Source organism: Gopherus flavomarginatus, chromosome 4 (genome assembly GCF_025201925.1).
Source record: "Gopherus flavomarginatus isolate rGopFla2 chromosome 4, rGopFla2.mat.asm, whole genome shotgun sequence".
Classification (NCBI taxonomy): Eukaryota; Metazoa; Chordata; order Testudines; family Testudinidae; genus Gopherus; species Gopherus flavomarginatus.
This window is the reverse complement of record NC_066620.1, coordinates 187,107,677-187,125,973: the sequence shown is the minus strand read 5'-3', so window position 1 is coordinate 187,125,973 and position 18,297 is coordinate 187,107,677. Positions and strand designations below refer to the sequence as shown.

At 44.9% G+C, this 18,297-nt stretch overlaps 1 protein-coding gene across 4 annotated transcripts in view; it reads right to left on the bottom strand.

The window, feature by feature from the left end:
• Positions 1-223: 223 nt before the first annotated feature.
• The window catches only part of GRHL1 (grainyhead like transcription factor 1), a 91,997-nt gene continuing 73,923 nt past the window's right edge, over positions 224-18,297 (bottom strand). For 3 of the 4 annotated variants that reach the window (XM_050950780.1, XM_050950777.1, XM_050950778.1), the window contains exons 13-16: positions 17,977-18,065; positions 10,376-10,461; positions 5,287-5,351; positions 224-2,502 (exon numbers count right to left, since the gene is read on the bottom strand). In XM_050950780.1, the coding sequence (XP_050806737.1) occupies positions 2,388-2,502; positions 5,287-5,351; positions 10,376-10,461; positions 17,977-18,065 (355 nt within the window). In that variant the 3' untranslated portion in view covers positions 224-2,387. Of the gene's footprint in view, positions 2,516-5,286; positions 5,352-10,375; positions 10,462-17,976; positions 18,066-18,297 lie in introns of all 4 variants that reach the window. The other variant, XM_050950779.1, reaches the window with a different exon arrangement.

The window sequence follows — 18,297 nt, the reverse complement described above, 5'->3', positions numbered from 1 at the left end:
CGTACACATGCGCACACAATCTCTCTCAAGTGGTCTATTTGGCTTGAAACTAATTAATATTAACAATTTTGGTGTTTGCTACGAGAAGATAAAAACAAAGCAAAGGGCGCCTCTGTTGGTTGGTATCTGTAAGAAATGAAGAGGTTGGGTTTTTTGGTTGGTTTTGTTTTAAAATTGCAGAACGGAGGCTAAAGTTTGTTAATTACATGAGAGAGAGTCAGAATTAGAAATGGACATATAAAATTTAATAGCTTTAGTTTAAAATACCTCTTCAATTATACAATTAAAAAAAAAAACAGTAGGCAAGACCAAAATCTCCAGTTTGATAAAACATACAACGTTGCTACCATTACAAGACCCATTTCCCAGAGTATTTTATAGTGGAAAACACTCCCTAATTTAAGTCACATACTTCATTAAGATAACAGTGATAAGAAATAACATTCATATCAAGTTTATGTCTATAAATGATCTAAATCTACTTCCCTAGCCCTAGACTGATTCTGTAATAAAACTTCCACTTCTACGTGAGTGTATAAGAATTCCCTGGCCACAGTAACATTTCCCCCCCGAATTCATAAATGGAAGCCCAAATTGCAGTAAATTCAGAGAAACAGAGTACAGCAGACTTCTGTTTTTTCCTTAAAACCGGATGTGCTTAGTCTCATCAATATGCCCACGGCATTACAGGCATGTTTCTTTTCCAGGGTTCAGTTCTACATGCTGTCTGCAGTCTGCAAAAGCACTGAGCACTCACTGTTTGCTGAACACCTGTACAGAGAGATTTTCACACAGCATGGAATATGGAGTGCTTGGTAGGTCAGCAGATCTCTGTCCCTGCACCAAATTGATCACTGAGGAGTAACGGAGGGGAAGCAGGCCTGGTGCTGGAAGACGGGGGAATAGTCAGAGTAAAGGCTATGATACAATGCATAGCAGCAATTTTCAATATTTAATATTAAATATTTTAATATTTAACAGTGTTTCGGTCACAGGCAGCCACTGTTCAGTTTCTCCTCTCGCAGATGCAGGCTTGATGCTTCCTGATGAACTCTGAGCATAGTCTGCTTGACAGCCTGTAGGACCCACTCCCCCTACACCTTCTTGGATTGCAAGCATTGTGCTACATGGCCTTACTGGTGGTTTGGGCCTTAATCTCTCAATCCTTATCTATTTACCGGCAGGATCAAGTTCTCAGGATCATAGGGACTGCCAGACTGGATCAGCGTAGTGGCCCCTCTAGTCCAATATCTTGTCTCTGACAGAAGCCAGCACCAGATTCAGAAGGTGGTGTGGGAAATCCTGGAGCAGGCAGTTACAGAATAGCTGGTCATAGGGAAAACTTCTTCATAAACCCAAGAGGTTGGCTTATCCCGGGAAGCAAAGCCCACAGCTCCTCTCAGGTTCAAGACTGAGAATACACAATCTCACTACAGGTACAGAATATGAGTAACAGCCATTGTAGAACTTAAGCTTGTGTTGTATACTGCCAAATAAACCCACCACACCTCTCTGTACAGAGGGATCTGCTGTATAGTAGGCATCATTCCTTCTGTTCAGGAAAATCCTCTTTAAACAAGTCATCTCTGTGCATGCTATACAATGTGCGCTCAGGTTTGGCAAATACTAGGTTTTTAAATAACTGTTGGCCCGTATATAGTATCCTTTTAGGGAGGTTTCATTGCATATATTCACTGTATATACACACAAACACCATATTTTTATATATATATATTATATATGATTCATATGTACACATTTACAAACCTTCAAAAATATATTGCACTTATATACAATACAGCTTCATGTCAAATGAGTTCACCCAGTAACTTAGGTAAGTTCTTCATGAACAAGGCAGTTTTACATTCTCCCCAAAATTATACAAGTGATTTCAGCAACATGCCCTGTTCAGCAGTAAACATTATTGAGTCTAGTCTCCCATATCCACCTGCAGCTCCCATTAGCATGAATGGGAGTTGTGCAGCTGCATCTAGCGGAGAGCAGTCCAATAAGACACCATTAGCTGATAGGCTCATATGAATATTTAATAGATAAATAGAAATTAGAATATCACCACTATTTCAAGGCTTCTCTCCCTATTCCCATTTGCTAATGTTTTTGTACATAAATATTATTTAATTCCTGATATCTTTGTTCACTCATTTCAAGTGCACTGAGTTAATGAGCATTGTTTTGTCCTTATGGAAGAACAGAAACGTGACTGTAGCAACTTTGCTAAACAAACACTGCTCCGATCCCTGGAAAAACTCACCCACTGGGTTTCTTCTAGAGAAAGTGATTAGTGTTTTACTCGGCAGACTAAATTACAGAAAAATGTTTATCTGAGACCTTCATTTAAAATCCACAGAGGTTTGATGGCTTTGGTTTTAGATCTCAGTGAGAGTGAGCTTGTAAGATCCTCCAGCCTCTTCAATCTGTAGCTGGAAGGTGTCTTCATTCGAATAGTGCTTCACAATATTGTCGTCCATGTTGATCAGGATTCTAGGAAGTAAGGCTGGTAAGTATTACCATTTAAAGTGCAGAAGTTACCAGAAATGCATTAAGTGTTGCTAATTTAAAGCTAAGAGAACACCTCTGGACTGCCCAGAAATAACTTGGGATCTCTGCTACCCCCTTTGACAATTCATCTCCTATCATGATTTAACTCAGTGGTTCTCAACCAGGGGTACATGTACCCCTGGGGGTACTCAGACATCTTCCAGGGGCTACATCAACTCATCTAGATATTTTCCTAGTTTTACAACAGGCTACAAAAAAAGCACTAGTGCAGTCAGTACAAACTAAAATTTCACACCGACAATGACTTGTTTATACTGCTCTATATATTATACACTGAAATGTAAGTACAATATTTATATTCCTATTGATTTATTTTATAATTATACAGTAAAAATGGGAACATAAGCTAATTTTTCAGTAATAGTATGGCTGTGACACGATTGTATTTTTATGTCTGATTTTGTAAGCAAACAGATTTTAAGTGAGGTGAAACTTGGGATATGGAAGACAAATCACGCTCCTGAAAGGGGTACAGTGGTCTGGAAAGGTTGAGAACCACTGGTTTAACTGATCTAATCTGCTTCAAAATTTGCTGCTTCAAGCCACACTTACAAACCATTGTCCACAATTTGACAGAGCTGCAAGGGGGAGAGAGAGAGAGAGAGAGAGAGAGAGAGAGAATGATCTAAAAAATGACAAACAGAGCTGGGGGAGAGTGTCTCTCACACACATATGCTTGGTTGTGACACTCACCTGAATGCAAGACACACAGACAAAGCATGGTCTTGGGCCTGGTTCTCCCGATTCTACTTTGTATAAATAAATATTCACTGGTGCAGGGACTTAGACCAGGGTCTCACATCCCAGGTGAATGCCCTAAGCACTGGGCCAGAGAGTCAGTCTCTTACTTTCTGTCCCAATGAATGTTTGTTTATTTATACAAAAAGTGGAACAACTCCAACAGGAAAGACAGACCCCATCCCAGAATAGCCTGGGGGATAGGGCACTCACCTGGGATGCAGCAGACCCAGGTACAAGTCCCTGCTTTGAATCAGGATGCTGGAGGCATCCCAGGCAAGTCCCATAACCAAGTGGGCTTTGGTTATTCTGAGGTGCATCCTCTATATTTTTGCAGAAAATATCAAAAGGTCTGAGGTTTGTCCCACAGCAGAACAGGAAATTTTTTGAAATCTTGAAGGTTTTCATGGGATGGGAAAACCTTTTCTCAACACAGCACTCCTGACCCACAATCTTTGTAAATCAGTTTCAAGACACATGGACAGTTCACAAAGCTCTGAACTGGTTCAGCTGGACACCTAACAAATATAGAGACAAGGTGGGTGAGGCAGTATCTTTTATTGGAGCAACTTCTGTTTGTGTAGCTCAAAAGCTTGTCTGCCTCACCAAGATCCTCCTCATGTCTGGGAAAAGTACTCAGAGAGTATGTCTACACAGCAAATAGACACCATGTCAGCTGACATGGCTTGTGAGGCTCTTTCACTGCTATGTAGACATCTGGGTTTGAGCTGGAGCACAGACTCTAGGACTCTGCAGGCCCAGGCCCGAGCCCAGAAGTCTATATAGCAGTGAAACAGCCCCAAAGCCTGAGCCTGCCAGCCCACGTCAGCTGGCACAAGGCAGCCGTGGGTTTTTCTTTGCTGTGTAGACATACCCAGAGTGTCACGGCTAAATACAAGGAGGAACAGGCTGTTTAGCATAAGTAGTGAACACACATTTCAAGGGACCATTAAAGGTGAAATGGCCAATTAACACAGCTACAACACTGCACACAACCTTACAATTACAGATGTGACAAAAAACAAAACACAACAGGAATGGTAGTTCAATTGTTGCAATCTGGACATATCAGATCACTTCCTCTTTTCCTGAAATGGTCTTTATGGATACAGATGGCTGTCTAAATTGACCTGCCTTTGGTTAGCAAAGCACACTTTCAATTCACAGCTTTCCTAGGCAGTTCTGCTTTAGTCCTTTGACTCATAGGAGGACAGCTCTTTACAGCACATTCCAAAGGCATGCAAAATTTAAGGATTGAATACGGTGTCTAGTTCAGGTGTCCACAATTCAAAAGAAGAGGATAAATAATTGGAGAGGGTTCAGAGAAGAGCCATGCGAATATTAAAGGGTGGAAAATATGCCTTAACCTTACAGTGAAAGACTCAAGGAGCTCAGTATATTTACCTTAACAGAGAGAAAGATAAGGAGAGAGTTGATTACAGTCTGTAAATACCTACATAGGGAACAGATTATAATTTTGATAGAGGGCTCTTCAATCTAGCAGACAGAGGTATAAACAAGATCCAATGGCTGGAAGCTGAAACTAGACAAATTCAGACTAGAAATAAAAGTGCAGGGATTTTTTGTTTTTGTTTAGTTTAAAACAAAGTGAGGGAATTAAAGGCAGTGGTGGATTCTCCATCAGTAGCCATTTTAAAATCAACACTGGTGTTTTCCTAAAAAAAGATCTGCTCTAGTTCAAACAGGAATCAATTCAGAGAAGTACTGTTGTCTGTGTTATGCAGGAGGTCGGACTAGATGATCAAAATGGTCCCTACTGGTCTTGTAATCCATCAATCAATCTATGAATTTTGGAACAGATTTAGCATCTGTGTTGTGTATGAAGGGAGCATGTGTGCATGCTGGGGGTTTATAATGTGTATTTTTTTCCCTAAGGGCCAGACAATAATGCAAGATATCACCCTTTCTTTGGAAAGCTGCGGTAGATGCTGCTTAAGACATACTCACCCTTTTTTACATTTCTTGAAGATTTTTCCAATTTTATCAAAAGGAACATCGTACTTGTCAGATATCTAGAACATAAAAAGAAAACAGTCCCAAAATCAGGGAGACTGTAGGCCACTTTGTATTTCACTTTTACTCAGATGCATGACACAATGATGTAAATCAAACAAAACCCCTGCCTTGCAAGAGTGACACTGACATTCCTAAAAAGTAATCCAATCAACAGGACATGACAATTTTTTAATTATTATTTCCAGTTTACCAGTGGATTAATTACTAGGACAGGAATGCAGTCAGTTTCAATGCTTAATTTTCTTATTTTCACTTTAAAGTTCCTGGTCAAATTTTTCAAACATCCATATTTAAACAACTAAATAAAATTGTTCTCACGACTGAGCAAACCCTCTGATTTCAATAAACAACTGAATCATGTTCTAACCACGACTGCCTCTATCGGGTGGTAACTGGGTTCCACACCATGGTGGCTTTATGTATGGCAGAACAGGCCTTAAAGAAAGTGGGCATTGCTCACCAGGGATCTTAGTTTTCCGTGATAAAAAAATAAATAAAATTCTCCAATAAAAAACCCTCATTTTTCTGCAAGTAAAATGAAATGCTAAACTTTAGTTTCTCTAGCCACTATATATGATCCAGTTATAGTGCATTGTTTCAAGGGGGAGGGATAGCTCAGTGGTTTGAGCATTGGCCTGCTAAACCCAGGGTTGTGAGCTTACTTCTTGAGGGGGCCACTTAGGGATCTAGGGCAAAATCTGTACCTAGTCCTGCTAGTGAAGGCAGGGGGCTGGACTTGATGACCTTTCAGGGTCCCTTCCAGCTCTATAAGATATTTTCTTTTTCCTTATTTTACTGTTGTCAATGGCCCTGCTGTTCAGTCTTGTTTTCGTTTTCTGTTTATGGTTAGCACTTTCCATGTGTTCTACAATTGTCTGCGTTGGAACGTAATCTACAGCCTTGCCGCAAATAGTACAGCACATCACCATCCATGTGAAATTTGTCCTTGCCAAACTCAGTGACACGATCTTAAGGGGTGATTTTTCAAGTTTTCAGCATCTTTTCATAACTTTAATTACGCACATCTGGAGGCTGAAGTGAAATTTCAGATGCCTTAAAACACAAACTCCTAAACTCCATTACGTAACCTGCGATGTTTCACTCCATATGCTTCATGAAAATATACTTATGACATGAATATGACGTAACTGAGTGAATCTTGTAAGATATCATTGGAAAGCGTATAATTTACTGAATGTAATTATCCAATTTGTATGCCTGTATCATTTCTGTATCTGAAGTTAAGAATATTGATTATGCGTTTGTATTTCAACTCTGCTACTTTGGGTGACACCCACTTCTAACAATTCACGTATAATAGAAAAAACCAGACAGGGAGGATGGCCCACCAGTGACGACAGTGGACTGTGAAAAGGCTTGGTCTTTCTGCAGACACTCCGTACTGCCACTGACTCATGGACACTGTGATCCTACAGAGTCAGGTGGTCTTGACACCTGATACTAAATATTACCTGGGACTTCTTGTAACTTTCCACTGGAAGGGAAGAGGGAGGGGTCAAATTTGGGAAACAGGATTCCCGCCTTATGTAAATCCTATTTAAGGGTGGGGAGGAAGGCAAACGAGGCTCCTCCTCTCCATGGCCTGTCTGCCCAAGAAAGAAGCACTGCTAAAGCCACCTGAATAGAGTCAAGCAGGGGTGTGGGGTGAGTCCAGACTGGGCCCCTGTCTCAGGCTAGAAAGAAATAACTGGAACTCTGAACCACAGAAACTTTGCAACCTGCCTAAAACAACATTAGGGTAAGAAATTACATTTCTTAACTTGTTTCTTAAGTATATTGAGCTTAGCTTGAGTATTTTGCTTTGTTAGGTCAGTAATCTGCTTTGTTCTGTCTGTCCATTATCTCTTATATTATTTAAAATTTACTTTTTGTAGTTAATAACATTTGTTTTGTTTATTATTAAACCTAGTTTTTGTAATTTCTAACGGGGGGGGCGCAAGAAGTCGTGCACATATCTTCACACTGAGGAAGAGGGCAAATTTTATGAGCTTGCGCTGTACAAATAATTCTCTACAGTGCAAGACAGTAGTATTTTGGGTTTGTCTCCCAAAAGGGGTGGGCAAATGCTAGGGGAGCCCTCTCAGACAGAGCTGACTTCCGCAGGGTGTGTGTGTGCGCGCACGCACGCTGCAAGAGGCCGGAGAGCCTAATTCAGCAAAGCGGGGAGAGGGAACCCAGGCTGACGGGGCAGAAGAGGCTCAGTTAAACCCCAGCACATCAGGTGGCATCCCAGAAAGGGGGGTCCAATCTGTCTCAAACTGTTCCCGGTATAGAAAGGTTATTAGAGTATGTTTAGCTATGTAAATTTAAAGCACATTTAAAAAAAAAAGATCAACCACAAGAGGGGGAGGTTTTGCTCATTGAATAGGTGACACTGGTACTTTCAGTAAAATGTAGTTACTAATTATGTACTTTAAAAAAATGTAGAAACTAGAGTCTATAAAATTGCAAATTCTGCATTTTTCCATGTCAAATGAATTTCTAGGATCCCTGTTGATCACACTTCAGCCCTCTTTGCACTCAAGATAACACACTGGTAGTTGAATTGGTTTTTACATATGTTTTGCACAACTTTCCCACTTTCAGAAGCTACTTTATAGCCCGCCAGTGGAAGCCTGTGTTGTTCTTCATCCATGCAAGAGAAAGGGATTGGGCACCCCAACCAGGTCTATTACTGAAGTTACACTCATGTGATTTCAGAGTGGTGGGGGTGGTCTAGAAGAGGGGAAGTATCAATGGAGAAACCCCTGGGAGAGGGCAGGACATGCTAAGCCCCCACCTCCCAGAAGCGATGAGGTAAGGAACTCACATGCTCTGCTAAGGAAAGAAGATGACTGCAAATATCCCACAATAAAACTGGCAAAATGAGCTCAGTATAAAAAACAGCAGTCACCTCATTAAGTATTTTATTACATAAACCACCATAAAATCCATAACAAAGTGGCTGCTGTTGTTCTACATCCAATTTTCTTTGGCAAGCTGCTTTAGCTACAGTCTGTTTTCGTTCTAATCTCACACTGATAGCAAATATCCATCTTGCATTAAGCAGTAACAGGTGGGGATTCCCTGATTTAGATCTGTTCTAGTGCAAACATTCTGCTTGCTCCTACAACAGGGTCTGAGTAGAACATGCTACAATTAGGTTAATAAACTCCTCTTCTTCCCCCTTTACCCCCCAAAGATTAGATGCAAGTGCAAGTCACAACAGCCATGACAGAATCTCAGATTAGGGAATGGATTTTGGATCCCAAGGCTAAGGCTAATAAGGTGATATAAAAGGGATAGCACTCAAACCCTTCAACCTTAACAAGGCACCAGTTGGACAAAGACCAAGCAAGTAAAATCAAATGACCAAGGAGTTTCAATGTTGTAAATTCAACAGGCACTCCCCAAAGGAACCTCTACACTTCCCCTGCACCCCAGCGGGCAACTGGAGGAGTGGGTGATATTTTGCAGTCTAAGGCTTGTCAACACTGCACCACAATGCAGACTATGGGGGTGTGAATTGCAAAGTGCACCAAAATTTCATGCACTAACTGCCCTGCGTGGAGGCTGCTGGTGCAAACTAAAAGTATCTAGCTTGTGTTCACATTGTCCTGTTTGAAACCAGAGACCTTTTTAGTTTGTACCAGCAGCCTCCACACAGAGCAGTTAGAGCACAAATTTTTGGTGTGCTCTGCAATTCACACCCCTGTAATCTACACTGTGGTGCAGCACAGATGTAGTTTAAAAAACTCACACTATTGTAGCCAGTAGCAAGAGCTACAGTTAAGGGTGCACAGCAGTTTCCATTCCCACCTCCCAGTTTTCACATGCTCACAACTTCCTGATTTTAATTTGTTTTTTCCAGGCATGGTCTTAGACTAAAGAAGAATTTTATTTGTGAGTGTATGTGGGCATGTCTATATAAAAAGTTAAAGCAAAATCCCTTCAGCCATTTTTTATTATGGATAATAAAAAACCCACCACTTTTCTCATTGCAAAAATAGATATTCTGCTGTAACCCTTGTTCAAAAACACATTGAAATTTAGCATTAAAATAGTCCCTGGGAATGAGGATACAATTTGCTAGGCTTGGAGGGAAAACAGAAAGTAATGAGAGACTGACAAAAATATAAGTAATTTGAACATGCTCCAGAAACTGTTCCAACAACTAATTAAAATGTTACCCCCAACTATGAAAAACAGTCACAAAGTAGGACCCTGAGGATTAATTTTGATACCAATGGGAAAACCTGAAAAAAGCGTCTTCTGCAGCTCAGTGAAGAGAGGATCTGCATGAAAAACAAACCTAGGAGTGTATATTTTCCAATGTGACTAGTGATTTTGGGCGCATCAAGATTTTGGACATCCAGTCTGAGCCACCTAAAAGGTACCTGATGTTCAGAGTGCTGAGCAGCACCTACTCTTCAAAAAATCAAACCCATTTAAGAGGTCTCTAAGTTGGACACACAAAAATGGAGTTTCCCAAAAAAATCACTAGTTACATGAATATTTAAGCCACATCTGCTTTCTTATGTGGAGATTATTCAAACGGTGAATTCTTAAGTATAGAAAAATAGATCCCAAGCAAATGTATTTAATATTTCTAGAATCCAGCTATTCTTGACTGAGATCACTACTTAGAATGTATCAGGAACTATCGCTAAGCTCACTGGAGCCGAGCCAAGACTTAGTTGCTCCCCTGATGAGCTAACCCCACCCCAGCACCAATGAAGTAAGGAACTCTTTGCTTGCTCTATTTTTCAAAGTCAGCTTTAAGTAGAAGCTGACGAGTTAACTGCAGTGTTCTCCCCTGTACTCAAAGGTCACTTAGGTGGAGAACCAGCCCCTACTTTTTAACTGGAAGCAACAGAAATATTTACATGACTCAAGCTGTGGCTATGATTCAAGCTCAGTCATACTCCAAGTATTTAGGGTCTAACACTAGGGAACCAGGTGTTGTGTCCGGTCTGTGAAGCCATGAGCACAAGGTTTTATGAACTGCCCTGATACTTACAGCTTCCATTAGACCTTTCAGAGATGGCGTCTTTAGCATAAGTGCATCGAAGACTTCTTCCGACTCCTTTCGGACATACAGCAACACTGAATGCAAACCAGAGAATGATTTAATATATATTTGTTCCTTGAGGACGAGGCATAAGTGAGTGCTGTGAAAGCACAGAGTAACACACATTAAAATAATGCAGCGAAGACATGCATACAAATGTAGTTAAATCAAAAACGTACTTTTTACATGCTTGTTGAAAGAGTGACAAGCAACAAGACATGCAGAAGTGTCCCAAGATCAGGTGCTGAACACCTTTGCCTTTGAAACTATCCTGCATTTGTCTTCATTTGTTAATGAGATAAAAGCGTACACTGGAAATGCTTTTAGAGAAGTCAGTAGTTGAACAAGTGGAACACACATCCTTCAGAGTCTCCTGGCTATGGCCCATGCTATTCAGCTGCCTGGAGAAACTGTTAATAAAATAATGCAGCAGATATCCAGTCCAGTTACTCATGCTGAAAAGACTGTTACTTACCTCTCGTAACTGTTGTTCTTTGAGATGTGTTGTTTGTGTCCATTCCAATTAGGTGACTTCCAAGCTTACCATTGGAGGAGGGTACGAGTTATGGAACGATTGCAGAACAGCTCTGCTGACCGCTGCATCATCTCTGGCCTGTTGGTTGACAGCATAGTGAGCTGTAAACGTGTGCACTGAAGACAGGTGGCTGCCTTGCAGATCTCCTGGATGGGGACCTGAGCCAGAAAGGCAGTCAAAGATGCCTGCCTCTGGTCAAACGGGCTGTAATCGCTGGGGCTGAGACCTTGGCCAGCTCATAGCATGTGCAAATGTAGTCTGTGATCCAGGACAATATGCGTTATGCAGAGACTGGAAGGCCCTTCATTCTATCGGCTCTGGCAATGAATAATTGGGTTGATTTGCGGAAAGGTTTTGTGCGCTCTATGTAGAACGCTAAGGCCCTTCAAACATCCAGCGTACATAGGCTGCAGTGTCGCGGGCTCGTGTGGGGTTTTGGAAAGAACACCGGCAAGCAAATGTCCTGTCCCACGTGGAATTAGGAGATCGCAGTCTAAGCAGCACCTTGTCCTTACGAAACATGGTGTATGGGGGCTCGGACGTGAGAGCTCTCAGTTCGGACACCCTTCTTGCTGATGTAATGGCCACCAGGAATGCCACCTTTCAAGAAAGGTAGAGCAGGGAACAAGTGGCCAGGGGCTCAAGCACAGGGCTCAGGAGTTTGGAGAGGACCAGGTCCAGATTCCAGGTTGGGACTGGCAGGCGAGAATACAGGAATACCCTCTCCAGCCCTTTGAGGAATCCTCCCACCATGGGATTTGAAAACACCGTGTGCCCAGACTCCCCTGGATGGAAAGCTGAAATGGCTGCCAGGTGCACCCGATGGACAAAAGGGACAGACCATGTTGCTTAAGGTGTAGGAGGTAGTCCAAAATAACTGGGATAGGAACCTGAAGTGGTTGAAGGCGCTTGGGTTCACACCAGCAGGAAAATCTTTTCCTCTTTACCAGGTAGGTAGCCCTAGTGGAAGGTTTCCAACTGCCGAGTAGAATCTGTCTCACTGACTGAGAGCACTGGCTCTCCAGGCCATGAGATTAGAGACTGCAGGTTCGGGTGGAGAAGGTGCCTGTGGTCCTGCGTGATCAGATCTGGGTAGAGGGGCAGGGCTTTTGGGGCATCTGCGGACAGCTTTAGTAGGGCCATGAACCAATGCTGCCACGGCCAGGATGGGGCAATCATGATTACCGTCACCCTGCCCCAGCGAATTTTGGGAAGGACCTGGTGGACCAGCGGGATAGGAAGGCAGGCATACTTCAGCCCCTCCCCCACAGTATTAGCAATGCGTCAGCAATCAAGCCCGGACTGTGGTTTTGGAATGAGCAGAACTGAGGGCACTGTGTGCTGCTCTTGGTGGTGAAGAGGTCTACCTGGGGATAACCCCACCTTTGGAAGACTGACTGTATGATGTCCGATCTGATTGACTAACCGTGCACGTGGTAGGACTTGCTGAGGCAATCTGCCAGCTCGTTCCGTCCCCCTGGAAGGTAGGAAGCTTCCACCAGAACAGATCGGGCTATACAGAAGTCCCAGAGGAGAAGAGCCTCGCGGCAGAGGGGTGAGGACCAGGCTCCGTCCTGTTTGTTTATGTAGAATATGGCAGTGGTGTTGGCTGTCAGGACTGTCACTGTGACCTTGCAAAGTGGTGTGAAAGGTTTGGCAGGCCAGGAACTGCTCTGAGCTCCTTCAGGTTGATATGGAGAGGTATCTTGTCCCTTGACCACAAGCCTTGTGTCCTCAGATCCCCTAAGTGTGCGCCCCAGCCCAGATCTGATGTGTCTGTTACTAATGTCAGAGAAGGTTGGGGCTTGGTGAAGTGGAACCCCGCACAGACCACTGGTCAGTCCAGCCACCAATGCAAGGATTCTTGTACCTGCCCCAGGACCGTCACCATGAGGTCCAGAGGGGTCTCGGGACAGGCAGTAAGACTTTGCGAGCCACGCTTATATAGGCCTGAGTCTCAGTCAGGCATGCTTGACCACATACATGCATGCTGCCATATGCCCTATTAGCTGTAGGTAACACCTGACTGTTGTGGTGGGATACTGAAGAATTGTTTTGACAATCTGCTCTATGGCTTGGAATCTGGGTTCTGGAAGGCTCGCTTTTGTCTGTACCGAGTCCAGCACTGCCCCCATGAGCTCTATCCTTTGCGTAGGTATGAGTGATGATTTGGGTACATTGAGGAGTGGTCCCAGTCTGTGAAAGGTGTCCATGACCATTGTCACATGGGACTGGACCTTGTCCTTGGAATGACCTGTCAGTAGCCAGTTGTCGAGGAAGGCCACCACCACTGCATGCATTTTGTGACCACTCGGGGGGCTGTGGAAAGGCCGAATGGGTGAACCGTGAAATGGTACTGATGTTGGTTTATGACAAAGTGGAGAAAGTGATGGTGTGCCAGATGGATGACGATATGGAAATTGGTATGCTGCCCTTGACATGAAGGATGCCTATCTCCCAGATCCAGGTGCTGGGATTATAGTGCTTAAAGAGACGATGTGGAACTGGAGTTGGACCATAAATTTGTTGAGTCCACGAAGGTCTAAAATGGGTCGGAGACCCCCCTTTGACTTGGGGATTAGAAAGTAACGGGAATAAAACCTCTTTCCCCTTAGCTCCGGTGGAACCTTCTCCACTGCCCCATCTCGAGGAGCGAATGGACCTCCTGTATAAGGATTTGCTCATGAGAGGGGTCCCTGAAGAGGGACGGGGAAGGTGGAGAACTGGAGGGAGTATCCCCTCTGTACCGTGCATAAGACCCAGCAGTCCAATGTTCTACAGGACCATGCACGGTAGAAGCTGGTTTAAAAACTGAGGGGATGGATCCGGGTACTGGGTTGGCACGCTGTCCTCAAGCGCCTTCAAAACCCTTGCTTGTTTCTGGGCTGGGGTTTGTTCTGGCCTTGGTTGGGCATGTTATTCTGCTGTCTACACCGGTTGTTTCTGCCCCGCCTGCGATATGGCTCCTGTATGGGGCGGGGTTGATACTGCCTCTGCTGCGGAGCCTGAAGCCTGAAGGGCTTTCTCTGGGTTGTCAGCGTATTTATCCCTAGTGACTGCCCTAGAGTCCTTAAGGCCGTGCAGCCTGTAGCCTGTTTGTTCTGAGAAAAGGCCTAAGCCCACAAATGGGAGGTCTTGGAGGATGTTCTGGACCTCTGGAGGGAGGCCAGACACCTGGAGCCACGCTGAGTGTTGCATGACTACCCCCGAGGCAATGGTTCCGGCCACAGAGTCAGTTGAACTGAGGGAGGCTTGTAGCGAAGCCTTAGCCACTGGCCTTCCTCAATTAACGCAGCAAACTCCGAGTGCGAATCCTGGGGCAAGCAATCCTTAAACTTGGATGTGGCGATCCAAGAGTTGACGTTATGTCTATTAAGGATCGCCTGCTGGTTAGCTATATGTAGTTGGAAGCCCCTGGATTAGTAGACCTTTCTACCGAAGAGGTCCAGACGATTGGCCTCCTTGGCCTTTGAGGCCAAGGCTTATTGGCCCTGTCGTTCCTTCTCATGGGCTGCTGAAATGATTAGGGAGCAGGGATGGCAGAACAGGAACTTGTGGCCCTTGGAAGGGGCGAAGTATTTCCTTTCTACTCCCCTGGCTATTGGCATGATGGAGGCCACGGTTTGCCATATAGTGTAGTAATTTGTCTGTATGGTCTTTATGAGAGGGAGCGCTACTCTGGAGGGACCCTTGGGAGCCAGGATGTCCACCATCGGATCCTCCTGCTCAACCGTTTCTTCTGCCTGGAGGCCCATATTGAGAGCGATCCTGCGGAGCAGCTCCGAGTGAGCCCTGTGGCCTATTGGTGGCGATCCTAAGACTGATATACCCGCCACCGCCTCATCTGGGTAAGAGGAGGATGCGAGTTGCTGCTTGTTGCCCTCATCTAGACCCTCCTGTGGATCCCCATAGGCCTGGGTCACCTCAGGGCCCGACAGGGCTGACACCTCTCAAGGTGTTGTACTGCTTGGGTACTGCCATGGGCAGTGGGTTTGCCATCACCAGTTGCTCTTGGGGATCTGAGGGCAGCCTGGAGAGAGTGGCCTCCCTTGCCATTGATGTGTGCCTGTGTGGTGACCTGGAATGGCATAGCATGGAATGCCTGGACCTGGAGGCTCTGGAGATGGTGCCCTGTTGATGGTAGGCCCATGGGGTCCAGAAGGGCCACTGACTCAGAGGAGGCCACTGTGACTGCCATGCTGAGTGGGACTCTCTGCTGGCCACGGTTCGATGCTTGCTATAAGCTGGAGCAACTGGAGTTGGCCTCAGAGCCGGAGGATGCTGACGGAGAGGAACAGGGCAGTGCCAAACGTTGAGCGGCTGTAGGGTGCCGTGAGGTGCAGGCTGGGGAGTGGTGCCTGGCTTTCCGGGACCACGCATGGTACTGGGAGTCTCAGGACAGGTGCCTCTCACTCGGTGCTGGTGAGGTTGCTGGTGCCACGCTCCGGTGCTGGGCGAGTGATGGTATCGTGGACAGGTGTGTGTAGTTGCTGCAGGTACTGCTGGCAGGTTCACCTCCGGTGCTGTAACCTCGCACTGGGTTGCAGGTGCTGGGGAGTAGATGGACGCCGAGCTTGAATGGGAACAGTGCCGTGAGTGATGCCAAGATGGTGACCTCGTGCGGCGCACCATTGCCAGCTTCCCTCTGGACGGGACAGAGGCTTCTCCCTGCATAGGAGGGGATTTGGCGTTGACAGCTCAATGAGGTCTTTCACTGCCTCAAAAGTGTTGGGCATGGAGGAGTGTTCCAGGACCTCCTCCAGACATTCATCGGCACTGATCTCACTGGGTACTGGACTCGGACTCACAACCTGTCTGAGTGCCGGGAGCTTCCCTGAGTGCCTTGGCAGCTCTTGGGGAGAGTGCCCTCTTTCCCCTTTCTTGTGATGCTTAGTTGCCACTAGTCGACCTCTCCAGCACCGAGGTTCACGGTACCGGCGACTTATGGTGCCTGGGGGTGCCGGGTCACGTACGGATACCGGAGCACTTCGCTCTGAGGAGGCCAGGCCCAGTGCCAGTCGGTCAGGGGCAAGTGGTTGTAACGTGGCCCGCATGAGCAACTGCTTAAGGCAAAAATCTCTCTTAGTGTGCGGTTTGAAGGCCTTACAGATTTTGCAGTGCTCTGCCTGATGAGCCTCTCCCAGACATTGGGGAAGGAGTCGCGGAGGTCACTGTTAGGCAGAGACCTGCGGCACATGGCACAAGCTTTGAAACCCAAGGCTGGTGTTGGAACTAGCTTCCAGAAACCTGAATACAATGGTATATAACTAACTGATAACTATCTAAGAACAACTCTAACTAGAAGACTGAAAGGCTAAGGGATCACTAGCAAGCGAGAGAGAATACGTTCCAAGGCTGCCATGGACGGTAAGAAGAAACTGAAGGAGGGTCAGGCCAGCAGGGTACTATATGCACCACCATAAGGATGCCAATCTAGGGGGCTCCTCTGCTGTCCCAACGGGAGCTGCTAAGGGAAAAAGTTTCCGACGTCAGTGCACACAGCACGCACACACCTAATTGGAATGGATGCGAACAATCAATCACTCGATGAAGAACTTGTTATTCCTTCTCTTTAGTTTCTTGCAACTGTCTATACTTTCCTCCCATTTTAATCTTCTCTCCCCCTCTTTGCTTCCCCATTTCACTTCCTTGCTATTGTTCAGCAATATTTATTAGCAATCATGTTGCTCCATCTAGTAGGATATGGATATGATTCCCCCCTCCAAAGACCAGACTGAAAGAATGAGAAGCCAGACAACCACAGTGTCATCCAGCTCATGTAGACGGAGCCATTACACAGAAAAACAGCCCCATTAAAAACTACATTAAGGCTGAGCAATAAGCCAATAAGAGCAGGGAAATGAGGACATGTAACAGCTTCAAAGTCCTTAATTCACCCTCTAATTACTAGGTATTGCAGCACATATTGTTTACTGAGTTTGATAGCTCATGGCTCTGACGCACCTGTGATTTGGAACAATATACTGTAACATCTACGTCAAACGGGGCGAACTAAACTTGGAGATTTTCACTTTTAAACCCTCCTCCTTCAAAGGAAGGCAGGAGGAGGATGGTGGATTTAAAAGCGAACACAACAATAACCGTCTATACAAGGGAAGCAGTGCGGCTTAGTGGACAGAGCACTGATGGACTCTGGACTTCTATTCCTGGTTCTTGCACTGGTCTGCTGGGTGATTTTGGGCAAGTCCCTTCACTCTCGTGTCTCGGTTTCTCCATCTGTACAATGGAGATGATGATACTGGCCTCCTTTGTCAAGTGCTTTGAGGTCCACTGATGAAAAGTGCAATATAAAAGCTAAGTATTATTATAGAGCATAAATATGATGCTATGGCAGCTACCCATAGAATAAGGTCCCCATTTTATGATTTAGTAAAGAAACCAAGCTCTCGTTAATTCTCATTTTCCCTTAGCAAACATCTGCATTGGTTTATCGCAGCCGGAGGGGAAGGACAGCCATATGGATAGGTTGTAACTGGGACTCCAGAGACAAGTCATTTAACTCTTCCATGCTCCACTTTCTCCATCTACAAAATGGGGATGATAGTGCTTCCCTACTCAACAGGGTGCTGGGAGGTTACAAACCATCAGAAAAAGCCCCCGAGAAAGTGGTGAGATTCCACATGGGGGAAAAACAGACACAGGGAAGTTAAGTGTCTTGCCAAAGTTTACTCAGCAAATCAGTGTCTGAGCTGGGAATAGAACCCAGGAGTCCTAATCACAAGACAAAAACTTCCACTGTTATTAAAACCAAAATTATGTATTTGCAAGTTTAGCTGTCTCTCCTGCTGAGGCAAAAAGGAGAATATTTTCCTCCCCAAATAAGTGCTAGCAGGAGATGCACGGATAGGAATCAGATGGGCACATCAAAATAAAGCAGACACACACACACACACACCCCTGACCCACCCAAAGAAAAAGCATTCCTACCCCTGACCTGGCTTTCTTTCATGGAAATGCAACGGATGTGTCTTAAAAAAAAAAAAAAAAAAATTACCTCGCTTTGGTTCCTCTATTCTGGTCAGTTTATTGGGAGGTGCAATAAAATCATCTTCAGTTATATAAGGCCCCCTCTTCATATTAGAGCTGCAATAAGGGGGGAAAATGTATCAACAGCAGCATCAGCAGGAGTAGCCTCCTTGCCTGGAAGCAGGGAAACTGTCACATCATGGATCTTATGATGAAGATAATTTCAGAACCAGGGTAATAATTACCCTAATTACAATGGGCATTACTTTCTACACAAGTCAATACTCATTATTTAAAACTGCCCAAGTGCTTTGATTCTGCTGCTCCCTCTCTAACAACAGAGTCCCCT